The sequence below is a fragment of the Oncorhynchus tshawytscha genome, linkage group LG15 (genome assembly GCF_018296145.1).
Source record: "Oncorhynchus tshawytscha isolate Ot180627B linkage group LG15, Otsh_v2.0, whole genome shotgun sequence".
In the NCBI taxonomy this organism is placed as follows: Eukaryota; Metazoa; Chordata; class Actinopteri; order Salmoniformes; family Salmonidae; genus Oncorhynchus; species Oncorhynchus tshawytscha.
This window is the reverse complement of record NC_056443.1, coordinates 29,120,464-29,140,329: the sequence shown is the minus strand read 5'-3', so window position 1 is coordinate 29,140,329 and position 19,866 is coordinate 29,120,464. Positions and strand designations below refer to the sequence as shown.

At 42.4% G+C, this 19,866-nt stretch overlaps 1 protein-coding gene and 1 non-coding gene across 2 annotated transcripts; both read left to right on the top strand.

Moving 5' to 3' along the window:
* The first annotated feature begins 2,399 nt into the window (after positions 1-2,399).
* LOC112214789 (splicing factor 1) lies at positions 2,400-14,743 on the top strand. The gene is made up of 12 exons (XM_024373800.2): positions 2,400-2,808; positions 3,233-3,364; positions 5,433-5,508; positions 7,886-8,038; positions 8,501-8,590; positions 9,577-9,760; positions 10,088-10,203; positions 10,308-10,415; positions 10,778-10,961; positions 11,185-11,437; positions 13,055-13,213; positions 13,291-14,743. The coding sequence occupies exons 1-12, from the start codon at positions 2,553-2,555 to the stop codon at positions 13,617-13,619; spliced, it is 2,040 nt and encodes a 679-aa protein (XP_024229568.2). The 5' UTR covers positions 2,400-2,552; the 3' UTR covers positions 13,620-14,743.
* LOC112215093 lies at positions 10,577-10,708 on the top strand. Its single transcript, XR_002948194.1, has one exon. It is a non-coding gene; the product is annotated as a small nucleolar RNA SNORA17 (small nucleolar RNA).
* Positions 14,744-19,866: the final 5,123 nt, after the last annotated feature.

Here is a 19,866-nt window from a genome sequence, read left to right as displayed (position 1 = left end):
AAATTGATTAAATAAAACAATTCCCTCAGCAATCTACACGTTATGACAAAGCAATTCTTGCAAATGTATTAATACCATACCTTATTGACATAAGTATTAAGACCCTTTGCTATGAGACTCAAAATTGAGCTCATGTGCTTCCTGTTTCCATTGATCATCCTTGAGATGTTTCTACAACTTTATTGGAGTCCACCTGTGGTAAATTCAATTGATTGGACATGATTTGAAAAGGCACAAACTCAGCAAAAAAATAAATGTCCTCACTGTCGACTGCGTTAATATTTGTATGAACATAAGATTCAACAACTGAGACATAAACTGAACAAGTTCCACAGACATGTGACTAACAGAAATCGAATAATGTGTCCCTGAATAAAGGGGGGTCAAAAATCAAAAGTAACAGTCAGTATCTGGTGTGGCCATCAGCTGCATTAAGAACTGCAGTGCATCTCCTCATGTACTGCAGCAGATTTGAAAGACAGTATTTAACTTGGGTCAAACGTTTCAGGTAGCCTATAAGAGAAGTAATCTGTCTGTAATCAATTGTTGGAAAAATTACTTGTGTCATGCACAAAGTAGATGTCCTAACCGACTTGACAAAACTAGTTTATTGACAAGAAATTTGTGGAGTGGTTGAAAAACGAGTTTTAATGACTCCAACCTAAGTGTATGTAAACTTCTGACTTCAACTGTATATACTGAGCTCAAATAGGCAAAGAGAAACTTCAGTCCATCATTACTTTAAGACATGAAGGTCAGTCAATCAGGAACATTTCAATAACTTTTAATGTTTCTTCAAGTACAGTCGCAATAACTATCAAGCACTAACATGAAGCTAGCTCTCATGAGGACCGTCACAGGAATGTAAGACCCAGAGTTACCTCTGCTGCAGATGATATGTTCATTAGAGTTAACTGCACCTCATATTGCAGCCTAAATAAATGCTTCACAGAGTTCAAGTAACAGACACATCTCAAAATCAACTGTTCAGAGGAGACTGCGTGAATCAGGCCTTCATGGTGAAATTGCTGCAAAGAAACCACTGCTAAAGTACACCAATAAGAAGAAAAGACTGGCTTGGGCCAAGAAACACGAGGAATGGACATTTGACCCGTTGAAATCTGTCCTTTGGTCTGATGAGTCCAAATGTTGCTGTGTCTTTGTGAGACGCAGAGTAGGTGAACAGAGGATCTCTTTATGTGTGGTTCCCACCGTGAATCATGGAGGAGGTGTGAGGGTTCTTTGATGGTGACACTGTCTGTGATTTATTTAGAATTCAAGGCATACTGAACCAGCATGGCTACCACAGCATTCTGCAGCGATATGCCATCCCATTTTGTTTGCCCATAGTGGGACTATCATTTGTTTTTCAACAGGACAATGACCCAAAACATACCTCCAGGCTGTGTAAGGGCTATTTGACCAAGAAGGAGTGTGATGGAGTGCGGCATCAGGTGACCTGGCCTCCACAATCACCCAACCTCAACCCAATTGAGATGGTTTGGGATGAGTTGGACCTCAGAGTGATGGAAAAGCAGCCAACACATTCTCAACATATGTGGGAACTCCTTCAAGACTGTTGGAACAGCATTCCTCATAAGCTGGTTGAGAGAATGCCAAGAGTGTGCAAAGCTGTCATCAAGGCAAAGGGTGGCTACTTTGAAGAATCTCAAATATAAAATATAGTTGATTTAACACTTTTTTGGTGACCACATGATTCCATATGTGTTATTTCATAGCTTTGATTTCTTAATTATTATTCTACATTCTAGAAAATAGTTTAAATAAAGAAAAACCTTTGAATAAGTAGCTGTGTCCAAAATAAAACAATAAAAAGCTGTGTCCAAACTTCTGACTGGTACTTTGCATATATATATATATTTTTTTATATATATATATATATATATATATATATATATAGCCTATAATCTTTGAGAATTTACAATCATCAAAATAAAAGCTAGAACATCAGACTCCCATTGATTGTATGTTTGAGCATAAGAACACAGCATTAGCCATGTCAAAATGCGTAGAATTGTGTGAAATTATGCTATAAAACATTTTCAGTCACTGCCATTTTCAGTCACTGTCATTGCAAAATGTTTAGAACAGCGTATAAAAATAAAAATAAATTACATTATTTGGTCATTGTTTATTTTTTCAGCTCTCAACAGTTATGGTGGATCAAGCAGCAAAAAATTGTAACGGTAGGCAGACATCAACGTTCAAGACCCAATCAAAGAGTGTGGCCCAATGATTGTCATGGTGAACGTCCAATCGTTTTTCGAGGAAGTTAAGGAATGGCAGACTGACCCTATTCGTTTTAACCAATGAAACGTGGGAACGTTTAGGCTGGCACTGGTCTATACCAATAGTAGAGTTTCGCTGTACAGGTTCTCGGTATCCTCCTTTGCGATATTTCGCTGTGCGCCATTTTATGTTCCCCAGCTCGAGTGGAGAAGTTTGTGGATGTCGTTCAATGTAATATTTGTTTATCTATTTACAAGCGTTGGTAACCTACTTTAATTTGATACAACAGAGCACCTTTGGAAATGGCTACGGGAGCGAATGCAACCCCTCTAGGGAAGCTGCACCCGAGTATCGGCGCTAAACGAGGTTTTGATGCTGGGCCTGGTGCGGGGTTAATGCCTCCACCCGGGCCTCCTGTGGCCTTTCCTTCGATACCGAATTTTCAGCCACCAATTCCCAACGTGTCTTTCCCGCAAGCTCACCCGGTGTTTACTGCGGTGGCTGCTTTTCCCACACCACCACAACCACCCCAAGGTGCCGGAATGCAGCCCCAGTCAGGTAAGCTAGGCTAGCTAGCGAGCTAAACAGCGTGGAGAACGTCCTTCACAGTGTTGGACTGTGTTGTGGGTTGACCAGCTAAAATAGCTTGCTAACACCCCATATTAGCTAGCCAACATTATCGATGTTTCATATGCTGAAATGTATTTAACTAATCATTGCAATGCGAAATACACTTAGTACATTAGTAATATGTGCCAAGTGAAGTGAACAGGATTCTAGCCAACGACGTAAATAACGTTAAACACAATATTTGTTATAACTGGTTCAACGTTAACTGGTCATTTAACAATGTACGGTAGTTATTTGGACATCGTCTTTTTAACTAACGTTACTTAGGTGTCTGTTTAGGAAATCGTAAATTGTACATTCAGTCAACATGTATAATACCTACGTTGAGAATGCCCTCTTTCTCATCTGTCAGACTTCGGTCAGAAAAAAGCCAGGAAAAGGAGCCGCTGGAATAGTGAAACACCCGACCAGAAGACAGTCATTCCTGGTATGCCCACCGTCATCCCGCCTGGACTGACTCGGGATCAGGAGAAGGCCTATATAGGTAACTTGCTAACTTGTCCACTACTATATAACAGAACTGTACTGTACATGAATTTACAAGCTAGTGTTTAGATTTACAGGATTAACTGCCTGGTTCTTTACATGTCCCTGTGAGATCCAGTTGCCTAGTGTTTTTCCCCCCTCACTTTCTGAGTATTGAAATGTTATGTATAGTTCATGACATGTTTGCTGAATTTCATCAGTTAGAGCATATTGAAACAGTCTGTGTTGAGTCACTCACCCCACTTTGGGAGAGCAATGTCCTGACTAGTGCATAACCACGAAAGGGTTGATTTGCGTTGAAGGTGTTTCAAGTACAGTATTTGCCAATACATAGACAAAACTTTGCAGCTCAAGCTTTGCAACTCAAGCTATAGTGTGGAATCGTATTGCTCTACCTAACGAATTTCAGTATTTTTAAACAACTGAGTATACTAACTTGTGGATGTGGGGTGTAAAAGAAGGCCTTTATCCTAAGGAGTTACAGTAATGTGGTTCTCCTATAGCATTTTTTTTTTGTGGCATCAAGGTTTGCATACCACTGGACATCCATTAGCAAAAAAGAAAGGTGTCGCTGTCCCTTGGCATGAAGGGATCGACCAATGTTGTCCTTGTGACATGCTAAAATTTTCCTTAATATCTTACATGTGAGTTTAGTGTATGAGCAATGCTACTTAAAGGGCAAAAAGCAAAATACTAATTTCCTGTGCATCCTTTAGAATAGCCACTAATTTGGATGTTTCAAGACCCAGTTAGTTTAAGAAACGGTCACCTTAACTCTAAATGCCTTCCAACAGTAGTAACACCACCAAACCGGCCTTGGTGCATCTGGTATTTAATCCTAGATGCCTTTGCCTGCCGTTGTGCCCTTGCGCAAGGCACTTAACCCCTCACAACAACTTCTCCATTGGCGCCCCCTGATCCAACCTCTCCAACCTGTATTGTATGTGTGTCATTTGGAGGGATTTGGATAAAGTGGAAGTCAGATTTCAGTTGAGTCTGTCTACATGTCAGTAACAGAATGGGTTATTGATGGTGAGTCATTGTTAATGGTTGGTCTTCCTTGGTATGTAAACATTCATTTGTGCCTGCCTTCTGTTCTTACTTTTTATTTTTCCTTTGTTCATTCACCACAATAACCACACAAGAAGTTCAAAAGGATTTGTTGGAAGCGTGTAAGATGAAATAGCAGTGAAATATCAATTCACAGTGGCTATGTTCATCTCATTTGAATCTTGTCAGGAAGGGGTGGGAGTTTTTGGAGGTTGGGGAGGACTGGTTTACATTTGGTCGTAACTCCTATACAGAAATGTGCATGTGATGAGTGATTTATTTTTGTTCCTTCCTATTTTACATAACCAATATCTCCTTGGCTGTAGAGCCACTGGTGTGCAGACAGTGACTCTCTAGTGGCTCATTGAACTTTATTAATGTTATATTGTGTTAGGACGACTTGTGGATTGAGTTTCCCTATTCTACTAAAGCCACAATTAACTACGATCGTATAGCAAAGGTCACATTATTATTATTATTATTATTATGATAATAATATTACAAATTGAAATGAATCTACATGCCTATAATAGGGTTTGGAATGTGGTTATTTTATGCCGGTAGGGATGGAACCCTGCTCTAATGACCCTCTGAAATGTTGCTGTACATATAAACCCTTCCTTCATTAATGGGATGCCAAATTTTGCATATGTACATAACATCCATGCATATGTAAAACGCATCCTGGGGCTTGTTACTTCCTGATGACAGCTCACTTTCTGTTCAATGAATTGGCTCTATAGAGTTTTGCATGGCCATTTCGGTACATCCATTTCCCCTGGAAATGAGGAAGGGTTTTACTGTTGTAGAATATTTGCTGGAATTCAGAAGTATACTTTATTCCCCTTGTGTTTTAATGTAAATGTTTAATCATTCATTGTAATCATGTTTTTTTTTGCCTCTAAACAAATGAGACGGTGCTCTAATTTAGAAAGCACTGTTTCCAGATTAATGTTATGGTGGTAACTGCATTTCTCTCCATCCTTGTTTTTCTTTCCTAACCTGAATTCTTCCAGTCCAACTGCAGATTGAAGACCTGACTCGTAAACTGCGTACAGGAGACCTGGGAATCCCTGTTAACCCTGAGGACAGGTCGGGAAAAGTTTTAAACCCACGAACAGTAACATTTTCTCTACCTTGTTCTTTTGACGCCAAATGTTGGTCTTTGGAAAATTATACATAATTTTCAGAAGATGCTTTAGGTCTTGAAGTGTAGTAGATTTAGTATCCATTCTAGTGGTAGAGGCATATTGTGACATAGTAGCGTAATTTTCTCAGTTTATATTTTCTTCAGTAGTAAGTACACAGGGATGTCCTACTTCTAGGCTCTTATAGTTATAACTTCCAGGGCGTCTGAAGACTAAAAATTTGACTCTGAATACAGTATTACATTTCAGTGTGACATCCAACCATTTTAAATTGTAATTTTGAAAAAGTGACGGATGATAGAAACCTTTGGGCTCTTTAGTTAAGATAAGGTGTGAAGTTACCATGGGCACCTTTCCGGTTAACTTGGTGTTCAAGTATTTCCAGCTTATACCTATCTAAATTAGCCTCATAAGTTTATATTGTTCTTATATTCCTCAATTTTCTTAAATGGCATCATTGTCTCCTGACAGATGGTATTATTACTAATCATAAGTCAAAAAACAATTACCCTTATTCTGAATATCTATATAATATATATCCCACTGCATTAGCTGTAACATCTATGTTAATGATGTGCAGTATCTTATTTTTATTGTGTATGCATCCTGATTTATCCATTCTGTCAACTCAGATGTTGACTTGACTGTGTGTGTGCCATTTTGATTATTGATGGAGACATTTTTCTTCAACACTGCAGGTTTGGGTTAATACTTATGAATCTAAGTTAATCTTATTGTTAATTTAGCAGCTTAAGGTTGATAATATTTGTATATTTTAGTGATGGCCAGAATGCATATTTCAGTCTCCTTGACTAGTCAGGTAGCTGTAAGGTATGGGGAGTCTAGCATCTTAAATAGTTATATAATGATATACTGTTTGCAATTTGAACAACTAGGTCAAGTATAGTTTTCAGTAATGGGTTTCTTTAGGATAACCTGCTTCTGCCAGTACTTGACATGACAAAAAAAACATCCTGATGTGTTTCTCTGGTCTTGACTCGTCTCGTCAATTCAAGTGGTCCAACCATTGTCAGACTCCACCTGAATCCTGACAAATTAACTTTTAACCGTTGGGTGTTTTTCCATGGTCATTAATGGGTTTTCCATAATGAGGCTTCTGGATCTTCCACCCATGGGGGGGTTCCACAGTATTCCAGGTGGAACTCTAGGGCTCTGGAGGAGAACTCCTCCGATCCTGACTATTCCGGAATGACACAGACCGGCTCTGACACTTTAGTTTGCATAAGCATCTATTATTCCAGCAGGAAATGTCATGTTGTTTTTATGAGTGTGAGATTGATATCTCTTTGTTGGCCACAGTCCCTGTTGTCTGTACTTGACATAGTTTCATTATATTAATCAGACGTTTCCACAGCGACAGCAAAAAGCTCATCCCAGGACGCTAATAACGTCACTCCTCCACTCCCAACAAATAACGGGAGTGTTTCAGGTTGTCCGCAGTGGAAATTTCAAGATGTATAAAAAGAAACCTTTCCTATACATTTCCTCCTGAATTGTTCATCGACCAGACCTCATTTGTGGGAGAGTGCACAATGAAAAGGGTTAACGTCTAATCATAATTCATTTTCTCTAACCCCAAATTACCCCTTGTCACCTTAACCTTTTTCAAGCACAGAGCCTCTTTAACGCAGCGAAACAGGTTTTCAGGTGTTCCATCCAAGGGGAAGGTATGGACCTGGCTTTAACACCCTCTCCACCTCGGCATCCATTATGGCAGTCTTACTCCCAAAGCCAGCGGTTCCTTTAGGAATGCAACGCTTTTTTAAAAAACGTTTTAATTTTTTATTGCCCACCCCTTTCACATTACATCCTGTATGCAGGATTAATTCTGTCCATTTTGTCTAGATAGATTTAGTTGTTGAAGTGGTGGTTGGCCTTTCGGAATAGTCTTTATTACTTATCGCAAGGTGATATGTCCCCATTTTTCAGATGTAAATAAAATCCCAGAAACCATTTGGCCAGTCAAACGCTACAGCATTGTAGCAACAAATGTCCCTTTGTGAATGCAGGAAGTAAAGCCAAATAGCTATCACATAGCCATTCCTATGAGAGATGACTTTGTTTTTTCCCAGTGTGACCAACTGCTTACCGTAACCATTGTTTCTCTTGCCTCCCCTTCATTGAGAAGTGGCACGGGGACATGACATAATCAAGTGTACCTTAAAAAGAGCTTTCTTGGTAACAATGTTATTCAAGGCTTAGACATAGGGAAACTTGTGTATGATTGTCAATGGTCTTAGTTCTCCCTCCAGTTGGAGATATTAATGGTTGCCTGTCTGTACTCTCTCCCCCTCCCCCAGATCCCCGTCTCCAGAGCCCATCTATAACAGCGAGGGCAAGAGGCTGAACACCAGGGAGTACCGCACACGCAAGAAGATCGAGGAGGAGCGTCATTCCCTCATCACCGACATGGTGGCACTCAACCCTGAGTTCAAGCCCCCCGCTGACTACAAGTATGTGCCCTATTCCCCAATCGACTAACATAGTCTTGTTTATTTGGATCCCCATTAGCTGTTACTACAGCAACAGCTGTTTATAGTCTAGTTTCTTCCCACTCCCCCAGAATGTTCTTTCTTGTTTATTCCCTGTTTAAATGACACTTCATGGTTGGTCTGAGTTTCAGAACTATTGCTATGTCTCTGCTGGTTTTAATGACTTCTGAGAACAGCCATGCTTCAAATGTTATTTAGCAGATGTTATTGTGGGTGTTGCGAAGTGCTTGTCTTCCTAGCTCCAACATTGTGGTAGTATCTAACAATACACCCAAATATTTAAGTATTAGGCTGAGCGATATTGGAGTGGCTTGACTAGGATACAGTATATGCATATTAAATGAGAAACTCTTCCCTTTGGCTTGAATGTGTAGAGACTGGGTTGTATCCTTCACTATACTAAACATGAATATCCCCCCACAGGCCCCCAGCTACCAGAGTCAACGACAAGGTGATGATTCCACAGGACGAGTACCCAGAGATCAACTTTGTTGGCCTGCTGATTGGACCACGGTGAGTTACAGGCCTTTACCATAGGGGTGGGAGTTTGCCAGGGACCTCACAATATGATATTCTTGCAATTTGATGTTCCAATCATATTGTTCAACATATGTCAAGAGAGCCATGAGAAAACGAGTTTTGATCAGTCATAGAAATAGAAGTGCGAACACCAAATTGGCTCTGTATTTTAAAAAGGATATGGGGAACAAGTTATGAAGGTACAGCCAACTAGCGCAACAATAATATTGCGGTATTATGAAAACGATACGATATATCCTCAAATTAATATCCCAATATGTAACTGTATCAATCCCCCCAAAACCCATAAAAAATGGTTCTATATAATATTCCTGTGTTGTGGGTCTATTGGCACATTGGGTTACAATGTCTGGGGTTTTGCCTAGAGGTTTCAATGGCACAAGTACAGTGAAATGCCTTAGACCCCAACAATGCAGTAATCAATAACAATGTAATACTACAAATAACAAGGTAGAAAATAAACACATGATATAAACACACAATATATACACAAAGTAAGCCTACTGTACACAGGGTCCGTACCATATTTACAATGTGCAGGGGGATACTGAATCGATAGAGGTAGATATGTCTAGGGGTAAGGTGACTAGGCATCAGGATATATGGTAAAAAGAGTAGCAGCAGTGTATATGATTGTGTGTGCAAATGGAGTGCGTGTTTGTATGTGTGTTGGAGTATCAGTGCATAGCGTATAGGGTGCCTAGAGACGGTGCTAAAATAAGAATAAAATACAAAGGTCAACCCAGCTAGTCTGTGGAGCCATTTAGTTAGATGTTTAGTTAGCCTTTTGGCATGGAGATAGAAGCTGTTCAGGAGCCTGTTGGTGTCAAACTTGATGCACCGGTACCGCCTGCCGTGCGGAAGCAGAGGCAACAGTCTTGGGTGGTAGCTCAGTAGGTGGTGCTGATTCCTTACTACATCTCACACACATGCTGAGGATATTACTTGTGTCCTTGCAGTGGCAACACCCTGAAGAACATAGAGAAGGAGTGCTGTGCCAAGATCATGATCCGTGGTAAGGGCTCGGTAAAGGAGGGCAAGGTGGGCCGTAAGGATGGCCAAATGCTGCCAGGGGAGGACGAGCCGCTGCACGCCCTGGTCACCGCCAACACCATGGAGAACGTCAAGAAGGCTGTGGAACAGGTTAGCCCTTCATAACATCTACTGCAGGCTTTCCCGAACTCGGTCCTTGGGACCCTAAGGGGTGTTTTGGGTCTTGCCCCAGCACTACACAGCAGATTCAAAGAATCACCCAATCATCAATATTTGAATCATTTGTGTAGAGGTAGGACAAAAAAACAAAACTTGCACCCCTTGGGGTCCCAAGGTCCAGCATTTGGGAAACGCTGGTCTACTGGCTTACCTCTTGTCACTGTCCACTCGTATAATACTATAACTAGCTAGTGCTATGCATTTCTATGTTCATTTGCATACATTTTTAAGGGTTGTCCACTATGGTGTGTCCCGTAGATCCGCACCATCCTGAAGCAGGGCATCGAGACCCCTGAGGACCAGAACGACTTGAGGAAGATGCAGCTGAGAGAGCTGGCCAGACTCAACGGAACCCTGAGAGAGGACGACAACAGGTGAGCCTGCCAAGTTCTGATATCAGCCATTCTATGGATGTTGGATAATCCCAGGTGCCTGGATAACTGTGCTCACTGCTTCACCCATCTGTTTCCCCCCACAGGATCCTACGTCCGTGGCAGAGCACTGAACCCCGCAGCGTCACCAACACCACCCTTTGTACCAAGTGTGGCGGTGCAGGCCACATCTCCTCAGACTGCAAGTTCACCAGGTAACTTACCAGCTACGTACTCTGTTACATAAATTATTCCTGCTCAGAAATAAGTATTTTTGCTTGCACACATGGAATTACTTTGAAATTAGATTATTCTTATAAGGTACACAAAATAGTTTTTTGGCTAGCCCAATCTAGTACTAGAGATTATGCAGGAACCTGCCCCTTGAGGCGTTACAGTCCGACTGGAAGTGTTGAGCCTGTGTTGTGAAGGGCGTAGAATGAAGGGGCTAGGTCCATGCCGAGGACCTGGAGCAGTGGGTACCTGGAGTGATCATAGCTCCGACATAAACACTAAAGAGAATTTCTATAACAATTTCTAAAAATGTACCATGCATTAAAAGGACCTCTCTCTCCAGCTCCTTTGCTGCGCCCAGGGCCGGTGAGCCCCCCCAGTCAGCCCAGGACAAGGCCCGTATGGACAAGGAATACCTGTCCCTCATGGCGGAGCTGGGCGAGGCCCCTGTACCCTCCTCTGGTGGGGGACACTCCAACAATCAGAACAGCGGCCACAACAGAGGCAGCAACAACCAGCCACCGCCGGTGAGTTGAATGTAGTGACTAACACGACCTGAGCTTCAATTGTCTTCAAAAATCTACACATCAAAATAGGCTTTTTGTTCCATGCCAGAGATTCATGGAGACTTCATTGGTTCCTTCGTGGAGTTCAGTTTCATCAACAGACGAGCTTAGACTACATGATAAACCGTGCAAGTCATGGAATCCCAAAAAGTGCATATTGTCTGACTGTATGTTTGTGCTGCAGAGCCGTCCTCCCTGGATGAACTCTGGCCAGTCTGAGAACAGGAACTTCCACAGCATGCACGGAGGCCACGGTGGTCATGGCAACCAACACGGTGGTCATGGCAACCAACACGGTGGTCACGGAGGCCACCACAACTTCCCACCCCCCATGTCCAACATGGGAGGACACCCCATGCCCCCCAACAACGGTATGCCACCCCCGTGGATGCAGCCCCCACCGCCCCCCATGGGCCAGGGACACGGACACCATATGGGTAAGAGAGACACTGATAAGAGATATCTTTGTTGTTTTTGCCTGTCTCCGTTTTCTTTTCCCTTTTTGTATACTGTCTTTGTGGTGTCATGTACACATGAAGCCGTCTGTTTGGTCTTCGCAGTCGAATCAGTTATAACACCGCAATTGTATCCTGTAGCCCTTTACACTCGTACCTGGGTTGAGAAGGGCAGATTTGGGCACTGATAAACACCTCAATTGGAACGCAATAGCTGTATAGTAACATGCTATACATGGCGTCAGACCTCAGGGTCTCTGCTTCACAGCGCTTTATGGGATTTTGGCTGACAGCCGTTCTAAACTTGAGAATGGTGCACAACAAGTTGCCCCCATCCCTCCTGCTAATTGGGCAACTTTTGGGTGTTTTTTTGTTGTGTGGGGAAAAGGCTGTAAATTATGGCGACTATGTATTTTGGAAGATTATAATAAATACCGCTTTGATGTCATACAAGAAAGACAAACACCCGTGAATCCACTTGTGCTCTTCACATTTCCATATCATAAAATTTGTCATATTCACTGTCAATGTGTTTGATCACTTTGCTTGATGTGTGGTCATACCCTGGGTTGTTCTGAACAGAATGAGCCAGTTAGTCTATTGTGAAGAGAACTCACTGCGACACACTCATGGCTCCTGTCAATGATCACCAAATCTGTTTCCCTGAATTGTATTGTGAAAGCCTAACACTGTAAGATCCTATTTTAGAACTTAACTAGTGATGTTGGCAATAGAACAGGCCTTCACATGATGTTCACCAGACCCAGATTTATAATGGACTTTTTTTGAATCGCGAAAACAGCCGTAATTGTGTGAACCCCAATGTGCTTCATGTTGTTCCTCAACGGCACAGCTAGCAGAGCTCCAACCAGCACCTTGACATTATTATTATTATTATTGCAATTGTTTTTATTACTTTTTAAACGTATTGAAGACTTATTTGAGTCATAAGTGCATTGAAATGACAGGAACTGTGTACACTTTGGAGAGGTTTGATTTTACAAACATTGTTCAACTGACGACCAAGGTCAGCCTGCAGGCACCCGTCACGCTAGAGAGCGATGAACCAAGTAAAGCCCCCTGGCCAAACTCTCTCCTAACCTGGATGACGCTGGGCCAATTGTGAGGCGTCCTATGAAACTGATGGCCACGGCCGGTTGTGGCACAGCCCGGGAATGAACCCGGGTCTGTAATAATGCCTCTCACTGCGATGCAGTACCTTAGATCGCTGCACCACTCAGGAGGCCCCCAATTAGACCTTTTACTCAAACCCTTGTAATTCCTTTGTCATGTAGCAGCTTCCCCACATTTTCCAGGAATTTTCTTAAGTTACTGAATGTATCCAGAGTATTTTCAGATTTCTTTATCAACAAATGTGAGGGAAAGTACTGTGAATGGAAAATGCACACAAAAATAAAGTGTGTTTGGATTGTCTTGTGTCGGATGAGATGTTGTCCGTCTTTGGTCTAATAATTAAAACTGTTCCCTTTTTAGATTGCTACTGTGTATATTCTGTTTATCTCTTCTGTAAGGAACATTTCCATTTAGGCCCATTCCCACGAGTGTAAAGTGTTTATATTTTCTCTTATTTGTGTTTAGGTCTGTTGCCTCCACCCATGATGCCACCACCACCACCACCCCCAAACAACCAGCCTCCCCCTCCACCCTCGGGTCCCCTGCCTCCATGGCAACAGCAGGCCCCTCCGCCCCCTCCCACCAGCAGCATGGCCACTAGTGCACCACTGCCATGGCAACAGAGTAAGAACACTAGCATTGAATCAGTGCAGCGTGTTATTTCTAGTGTCTCCCACTAACTAAAGTTATTTTCTCCCCAGATACGACCACAACGTCCAGTCCTGGCACTGGCAACCTGCCCCCCTGGCAGCAGCCCCAACAGTCCGCTGCCTCGGCTGCCCAGCCCCCTCCCCCATGGGCAACCCCTCCATGGTCCCCCTCCGCCCGGAGTCCAGCCCCCTCTCCCCCCGGCGCCCCCACCTCCCCCTCCTCCCCCACCCCCGGCTCGGCCGGCATGATGTATGCCCCTCCACCTCCCCCTCCGCCCATGGATCCCTCCAACTTTGTCACCATGATGGGGATGGGGGTGCCAGGAATGCCCCCCTTCGGTATGCCCCCTGCGCCTCCACCGCCACCCCCCCAAAATTAAACACCCACTGAACCTTCTTAAACACAGTCCTGCTTAGCATGCAGAGAAGCTCCTCAAACAAGAGGGAGGTGGTGTGGTTGAATTTGTACATTTGCTTAACTTAATGTTTCTGTTAAAGTTGGTGTGTTTGATCACTATACGTTCTGTCGATTTTTTTTTGTGTGTTTTTTAGGGATTTTTTTTTCCAGGGTTTACTCCCTCCATGATTGGTTTATGACTCACTTTGCATACCAAATAACCCACCTCAGACATGTATATGCTTTGGTTTGCCGACTGGACTATGAATGTCCTATTCTCATTCCTTAGTTCTACCTAAAAGTATAACTAGTGTGTTTTTCTGAGTTATAACAGGCTTATAAGCTGTTTGATGGATATTTACCTTGGATACATTGGTTATGGGGTGATCTATTAAAGTTGAGCTCAAGCTTAGTCATCATTTTGTCGTCATCTACAGGACATCTTACTGTTCAGATTATCCAGCCAATTTTGTAGGCATGGTAGTCCAATGGCTTCGGCCTTCATTCATCGTCATGTTCTATTCACTTGCTATTGGTTTCACTGAGCTGAATATTTTTCTGCTGTTTTTCTAATTGAACCCGATGTGAAGTGTAATTGCTCAAATTTCTTGGACGTCGCATCTCCCTCTTGATTATTTTGTCTGAAAAACGGGTCTTTGTAGTACTGTTTATTATTTTTATTGTTTAAAAAAAAAAAAAGTAAACAACCTGTGCATTTCAGCAGTTTCTGGTGAGATTTTTCCCAAGACAATTAATTTAGGTCCATGTGGATGCAGCAGGGAATAGGATTTTGCATCCTACAGCTGATTGGCTTAAGAGATGCTCTGAGCAACTTAAATTCTAAGGAAGTCTGATTGGATGCTGACTTGTTCTGTTAACAACCTTTCCCCTCCATGCTTGTATTGCTTCAGCAAAATCACAACCCTATTTCAGTTCCCTTTAGTTACTTGAGTTCATGAGGAAAAAAATAAACTGTTAGATGACATTATACAATTGTAATTTTTACTCTATTTTTGGAAATGGTTTGTCAGCCTTGTGTTGGGTCTAGCCTGAATTAATAGTCCTTGCAATGTTGCTTGATTGTTTATTAAACTCATCTTTAACTAATTTTGCAGTCTGTGTTTTGCTTTTCTCTGCCTTGTAAACTGTCTTTCCTCAATGACACTTGAATACAGCTTCCACAGACAATTGTTTTGACCTGTAGTCTAGACAGAAGGCTTGCTGGCTCAAGCCTCACTTTAGATAAAAGCCCAGTGGTATAGGCACAGATGGGACAAAGATCAAGATATTTCACTGGATGTTAATGCAAAGCATCTGCTTGGTGTTTCCACTCACTACCAAATATGCTAGTGAGAGGAAGCCCATTGGCGGGCAGTGGGAGAAGATGGAGCGAGATGCATTTTGGCAGATATTCTACAATATTTTTAATTGAAACATTTTGATCCCAATACTGTTTTCTGTTCCCAAAACTAGAATCTTATGAACAAAAAAAGTTTGAAATTGTGTTGTTTAGGAGTGTGAAGGCGAATTGAGTAACTGCACACGCACTTCAGAGTAGGCATTCCAAAATGAAAATATGCAGATAATACTAGAACACTTCAATTAGATCTTGCTTGCTCGTGCTGGGCTCTGCTCCCCTCCTTGATCTGTCCGCTATGGCTAATTTATTCTCATTGGAAACGACAGGCTGTGGTTTGTCTTGGTTTAGTTATAAAAAATCTTTGGTATGAGGCTGTTTTCTGTGTACTACACTATCTACACTCCTGCATCCAATAAGTTTTGTGTTACTGTTTTGTCTCCTATGCTCCATCAGACTTTCGGCTGTGGTAAGGCGAAAGCAACCAACTGAAATCGGCGAGGTGCATCTGCAACAGCCGAAAGTTGGACTCTAATCTAATCAAACCAAAGTTTGTCGCGTGCCCTGAATACAACAGGTGTAGACCTTACAGTGAAATGCTTACTTAAAGGCTCTAACCAATAGTGCAAAAAATATATTCGGTGAACAATAGGTAAGTAAGGAAATAAAAACAGTAAAAAGACTGGAGAAAAAAAAGTGGAAAAACAGACAGCTTGGCCCCAGTGATGTACTGGGCCGTACTCGCTACCTAGTGCCTTGCGGTCGGAGGCAAAGCAGTTGCCGTGCCAGGCAGTGATGCAACCAGTCAGGATGCTCTCGATGGTGCAGCTGTAGAACCTTTTGGGGATCTCAGAACCCATGCCAAATCTTTTTAGTTTCCCGAGGGGGAATAGGATTTGTTGTGCCCTCTTCACGACTGTCTTGGTGTGTTTGGACCATTCTAGTTTGTTGGTGATGTGTACACCAAGGAACTTGAAGCTCTCAACCTGCTCCACTACAGCCCCGTCGATGAGAATGGGGGCGTACTCGGTCCTCCTTTACATGTAGTCCACAATCATCTCCTTAGTCTTGGTTACGTTGAGGGATAGGTTGTTATTCTGGCACCACCCGGCCAGGTCTTTGACGACCTCCCTATAGGCTGTCTCGTCGTTGGCGGTGATCAGGCCTACTACTGTTGTGTAGTCTGCAAACTTAATGATGGTGTTGGAGTCATGCCTGGCCATGCAGTCGTGGGTGAACAGGGAGTACAGGAGGGGACTGAGCACGCACCCCTGGGGAGCTCCAGTGTTGAGGATCAGCGTGGCAGATGTGTTGCTACCTACCCTCACCACCTGGGGGCGGCCCGTAGGGAAGTCCAGGATCCAGTTGTAGAGGGAGGTGTTTAGTCCCAGGATCCTTAGCTTAGTGATAACCTTTGAGGGTACTATGGTGTTGAACGCTGAGCTGTAGTCAATGAATAGCATTCTCACGTAAGTGTTCCTTTTGTCCAGGTGGGAATGGGCAGTGTGGAGTGCAATAGAGATGGCATCATCTGTGGATCTGTTTGGGCGGTATGCAAATTGGAGTGGGTCTAGGGTTTCTGGGATGTGGTTTTCCAAAAGCAAGGCTCAGATCAGCATGGCAGTGTTGCCATTGTTAATAAGAAATATATTTCTAATGTCGAAATGAACACGTCTCCAACCCCGATATCAGACACTCACAAACTGAAATGTGTCGACACTGTACAATCAATTAGTGAGAGAGCATCAAATATCACATTAATTTGTACAGTATAGGCTAAATCCAGTGGTGTAAAGTACTTAAGTACTACTTAAGTCTTTTTGGGGGGGTATCTGTACATTACTATTGAAGTTTTTGACAACTTCCACAACATTCCTAAACAAAATGATGTACTTTTTACTCCATACATTTTCCCTGACACCCAAAAGTACTCGTTACATTTTGAATGCTTAGCCGGACAGGAAAATGGTCCAATTCACACACTTTTTAAAAACGTTTACTTTTAACACTTACAGTGCCTTGCGAAAGTATTCGGCCCCCTTGAACTTTGCGACCTTTTGCCACATTTCAGGCTTCAAACATAAAGATATAAAACTGTATTTTTTTGTGAAGAATCAACAACAAGTGGGACACAATCATGAAGTGGAACGACATTTATTGGATATTTCAAACTTTTTTAACAAATCAAAAACTGAAAAATTGGGCATGCAAAATTATTCAGCCCCTTTACTTTCAGTGCAGCAAACTCTCTCCAGAAGTTCAGTGAGGATCTCTGAATGATCTAATGTTGACCTAAATGACTAATGATGATAAATACAATCCACCTGTGTGTAATCAAGTCTCCGTATAAATGCACCTGCACTGTGATAGTCTCAGAGGTCCGTTAAAAGCGCAGAGAGCATCATGAAGAACAAGGAACACACCAGGCAGGTCCGAGATACTGTTGTGAAGAAGTTAAAGCCGGATTTGGATACAAAAAGATTTCCCAAGCTTTAAACATCCCAAGGAGCACTGTGCAAGCGATAATATTGAAATGGAAGGAGTATCAGACCACTGCAAATCTACCAAGACCTGGCTGTCCCTCTAAACTTTCAGCTCATACAAGGAGAAGACTGATCAGAGATGCAGCCAAGAGGCCCATGATCACTCTGGATGAACTGCAGAGATCTACAGCTGAGGTGGGAGACTCTGTCCATAGGACAACAATCAGTCGTATATTGCACAAATCTGGCCTTTATGGAAGAGTGGCAAGAAGAAAGCCATTTCTTAAAGATATCCATAAAAAGTGTTGTTTAAAGTTTGCCACAAGCCACCTGGGAGACACACCAAACATGTGGAAGAAGGTGCTCTGGTCAGATGAAACCAAAATTGAACTTTTTGGCAACAATGCAAAATGTTATGTTTGTCGTAAAAGCAACACAGCTCATCACCTTGAACACACCATCCCCACTGTCAAACATGGTGGTGGCAGCATCATGGTTTGGGCCTGCTTTTCTTCAGCAGGGACAGGGAAGATGGTTAAAATTGATGGGAAGATGGATGGAGCCAAATACAGGACCGTTCTGGAAGAAAACCTGATGGAGTCTGCAAAAGACCTGAGACTGGGACGGAGATTTGTCTTCCAACAAGACAATGATCCAAAACATAAAGCAAAATCTACAATGGAATGGTTCAAAAATAAACATATCCAGGTGTTAGAATGGCCAAGTCAAAGTCCAGACCTGAATCCAATCGAGAATCTGTGGAAAGAACTGAAAACTGCTGTTCACAAATGCTCTCCATCCAACCTCACTGAGCTCGAGCTGTTTTGCAAGGAGGAATGGGAAAAAATTTCAGTCTCTCGATGTGCAAAACTGATAGAGACATACCCCAAGCGACTTACAGCTGTAATCGTAGCAAAAGGTGGCTCTACAAAGTATTAACTTAAGGGGGCTTAATAATTTTGCACGCCCAATTTTTCAGTTTATGATTTGTTAAAAAAAGTTTGAAATATCAAATAAATGTCGTTCCACTTCATGATTGTGTTCCACTTGTTGTTGATTCTTCTCAAAAAAATACAGTTTTATATCTTTATGTTTGAAGCCTGAAATGTGGCAAAAGGTCGCAAAGTTCAAGGGGGCCGAATACTTTCACAAGGCACTGTAGCTATATTTTAGCAATTACATTTACTTTTGATATTTAAGTACATTACAAGTCCAAAGTTTCGACACACCGACTCATTCAAGGGTTTTTCTTTATTTTTACTATTTTGTAGTGAAGACATCAAAACTATAAAATAACATAGTGAGAGAAAAAAGTATTTGATCCCCTGCTGATTTTGTACGTTTGCCCACTGACAAAGAAATTATCAGTCTATAATTTTAATGGTAGGTTTATTTGAACAGTGAGAGACAGAATAACAACAAAAATCCAGAAAAACGCATGTCAAAAATGTTATAAATTGATTTGCATTTTAATGAGGGAAATAAGTATTTGACCCCATCTCAATCAGAAATATTTCTGGCTCCCAGGTGTCTTTTATACAGGTAACGAGTTGATTTGTTACCTGTATAAAAGACACCTGTCCACAGAAGCAATCAATAAATCAGATTCCAAACTCTCCACCATGGCCAAGACCAAAGAGCTCTCAAAGGATGTCAGGGACAAGATTGTAGACCTACACAAGGCTGGAATGGGCTACAAGACTATCGCCAAACAGCTGGTGAGAAGGTGACAACAGTTGTTGCGATTATTCGCAAATGGAAGAAACACAAAAGAACTGTCAATCTCCCTCGGCCTGGGGCTCCATGCAAGATCTCACCTTGTGGAGTTGCAATGATCATGAGAACGGTGAGGAATCAGCCCAGAACTACACGGGAGGATCTTGTCAATAATCTCAAGGCAGCTGGGACCATAGTCACCAAGAAAACAATTGGTAACACACTACGCCGTGAAGGACTGAAATCCTGTAGTGCCCACAAGGTCCCCCTGCTCAAGAAAGCACATATGCATGCCCGTCTGAAGTTTGCCATTGAACATCTGAATGATTCTGAGGACAACTGGGTGAAAGTGTTGTGGTCAGATGAGACCAAAATGGAGCTCTTTGGCATCAACTCAACTCGCCGTGTTTGGAGGAGGAGGAATGCTGCCTATGACCCCAAGAACACCCTCCCTGCCGTCAAACATGGAGGTGGAAACATTATGCTTTGGGGGTGTTTTTCTGCTAAGGGGACAGGACAACTTCACAGCATCAAAGGGACGATGGACGGGGCCATGTACCGTCAAATCTTGGGAGAGAACCTCCTTCCCTCAGCCAGGGCATTGAAAATGGGTCGTGGATGGGTATTCCAGCGTGACAATGACCCAAAACACACAGCCACAGCAACAAAGGAGT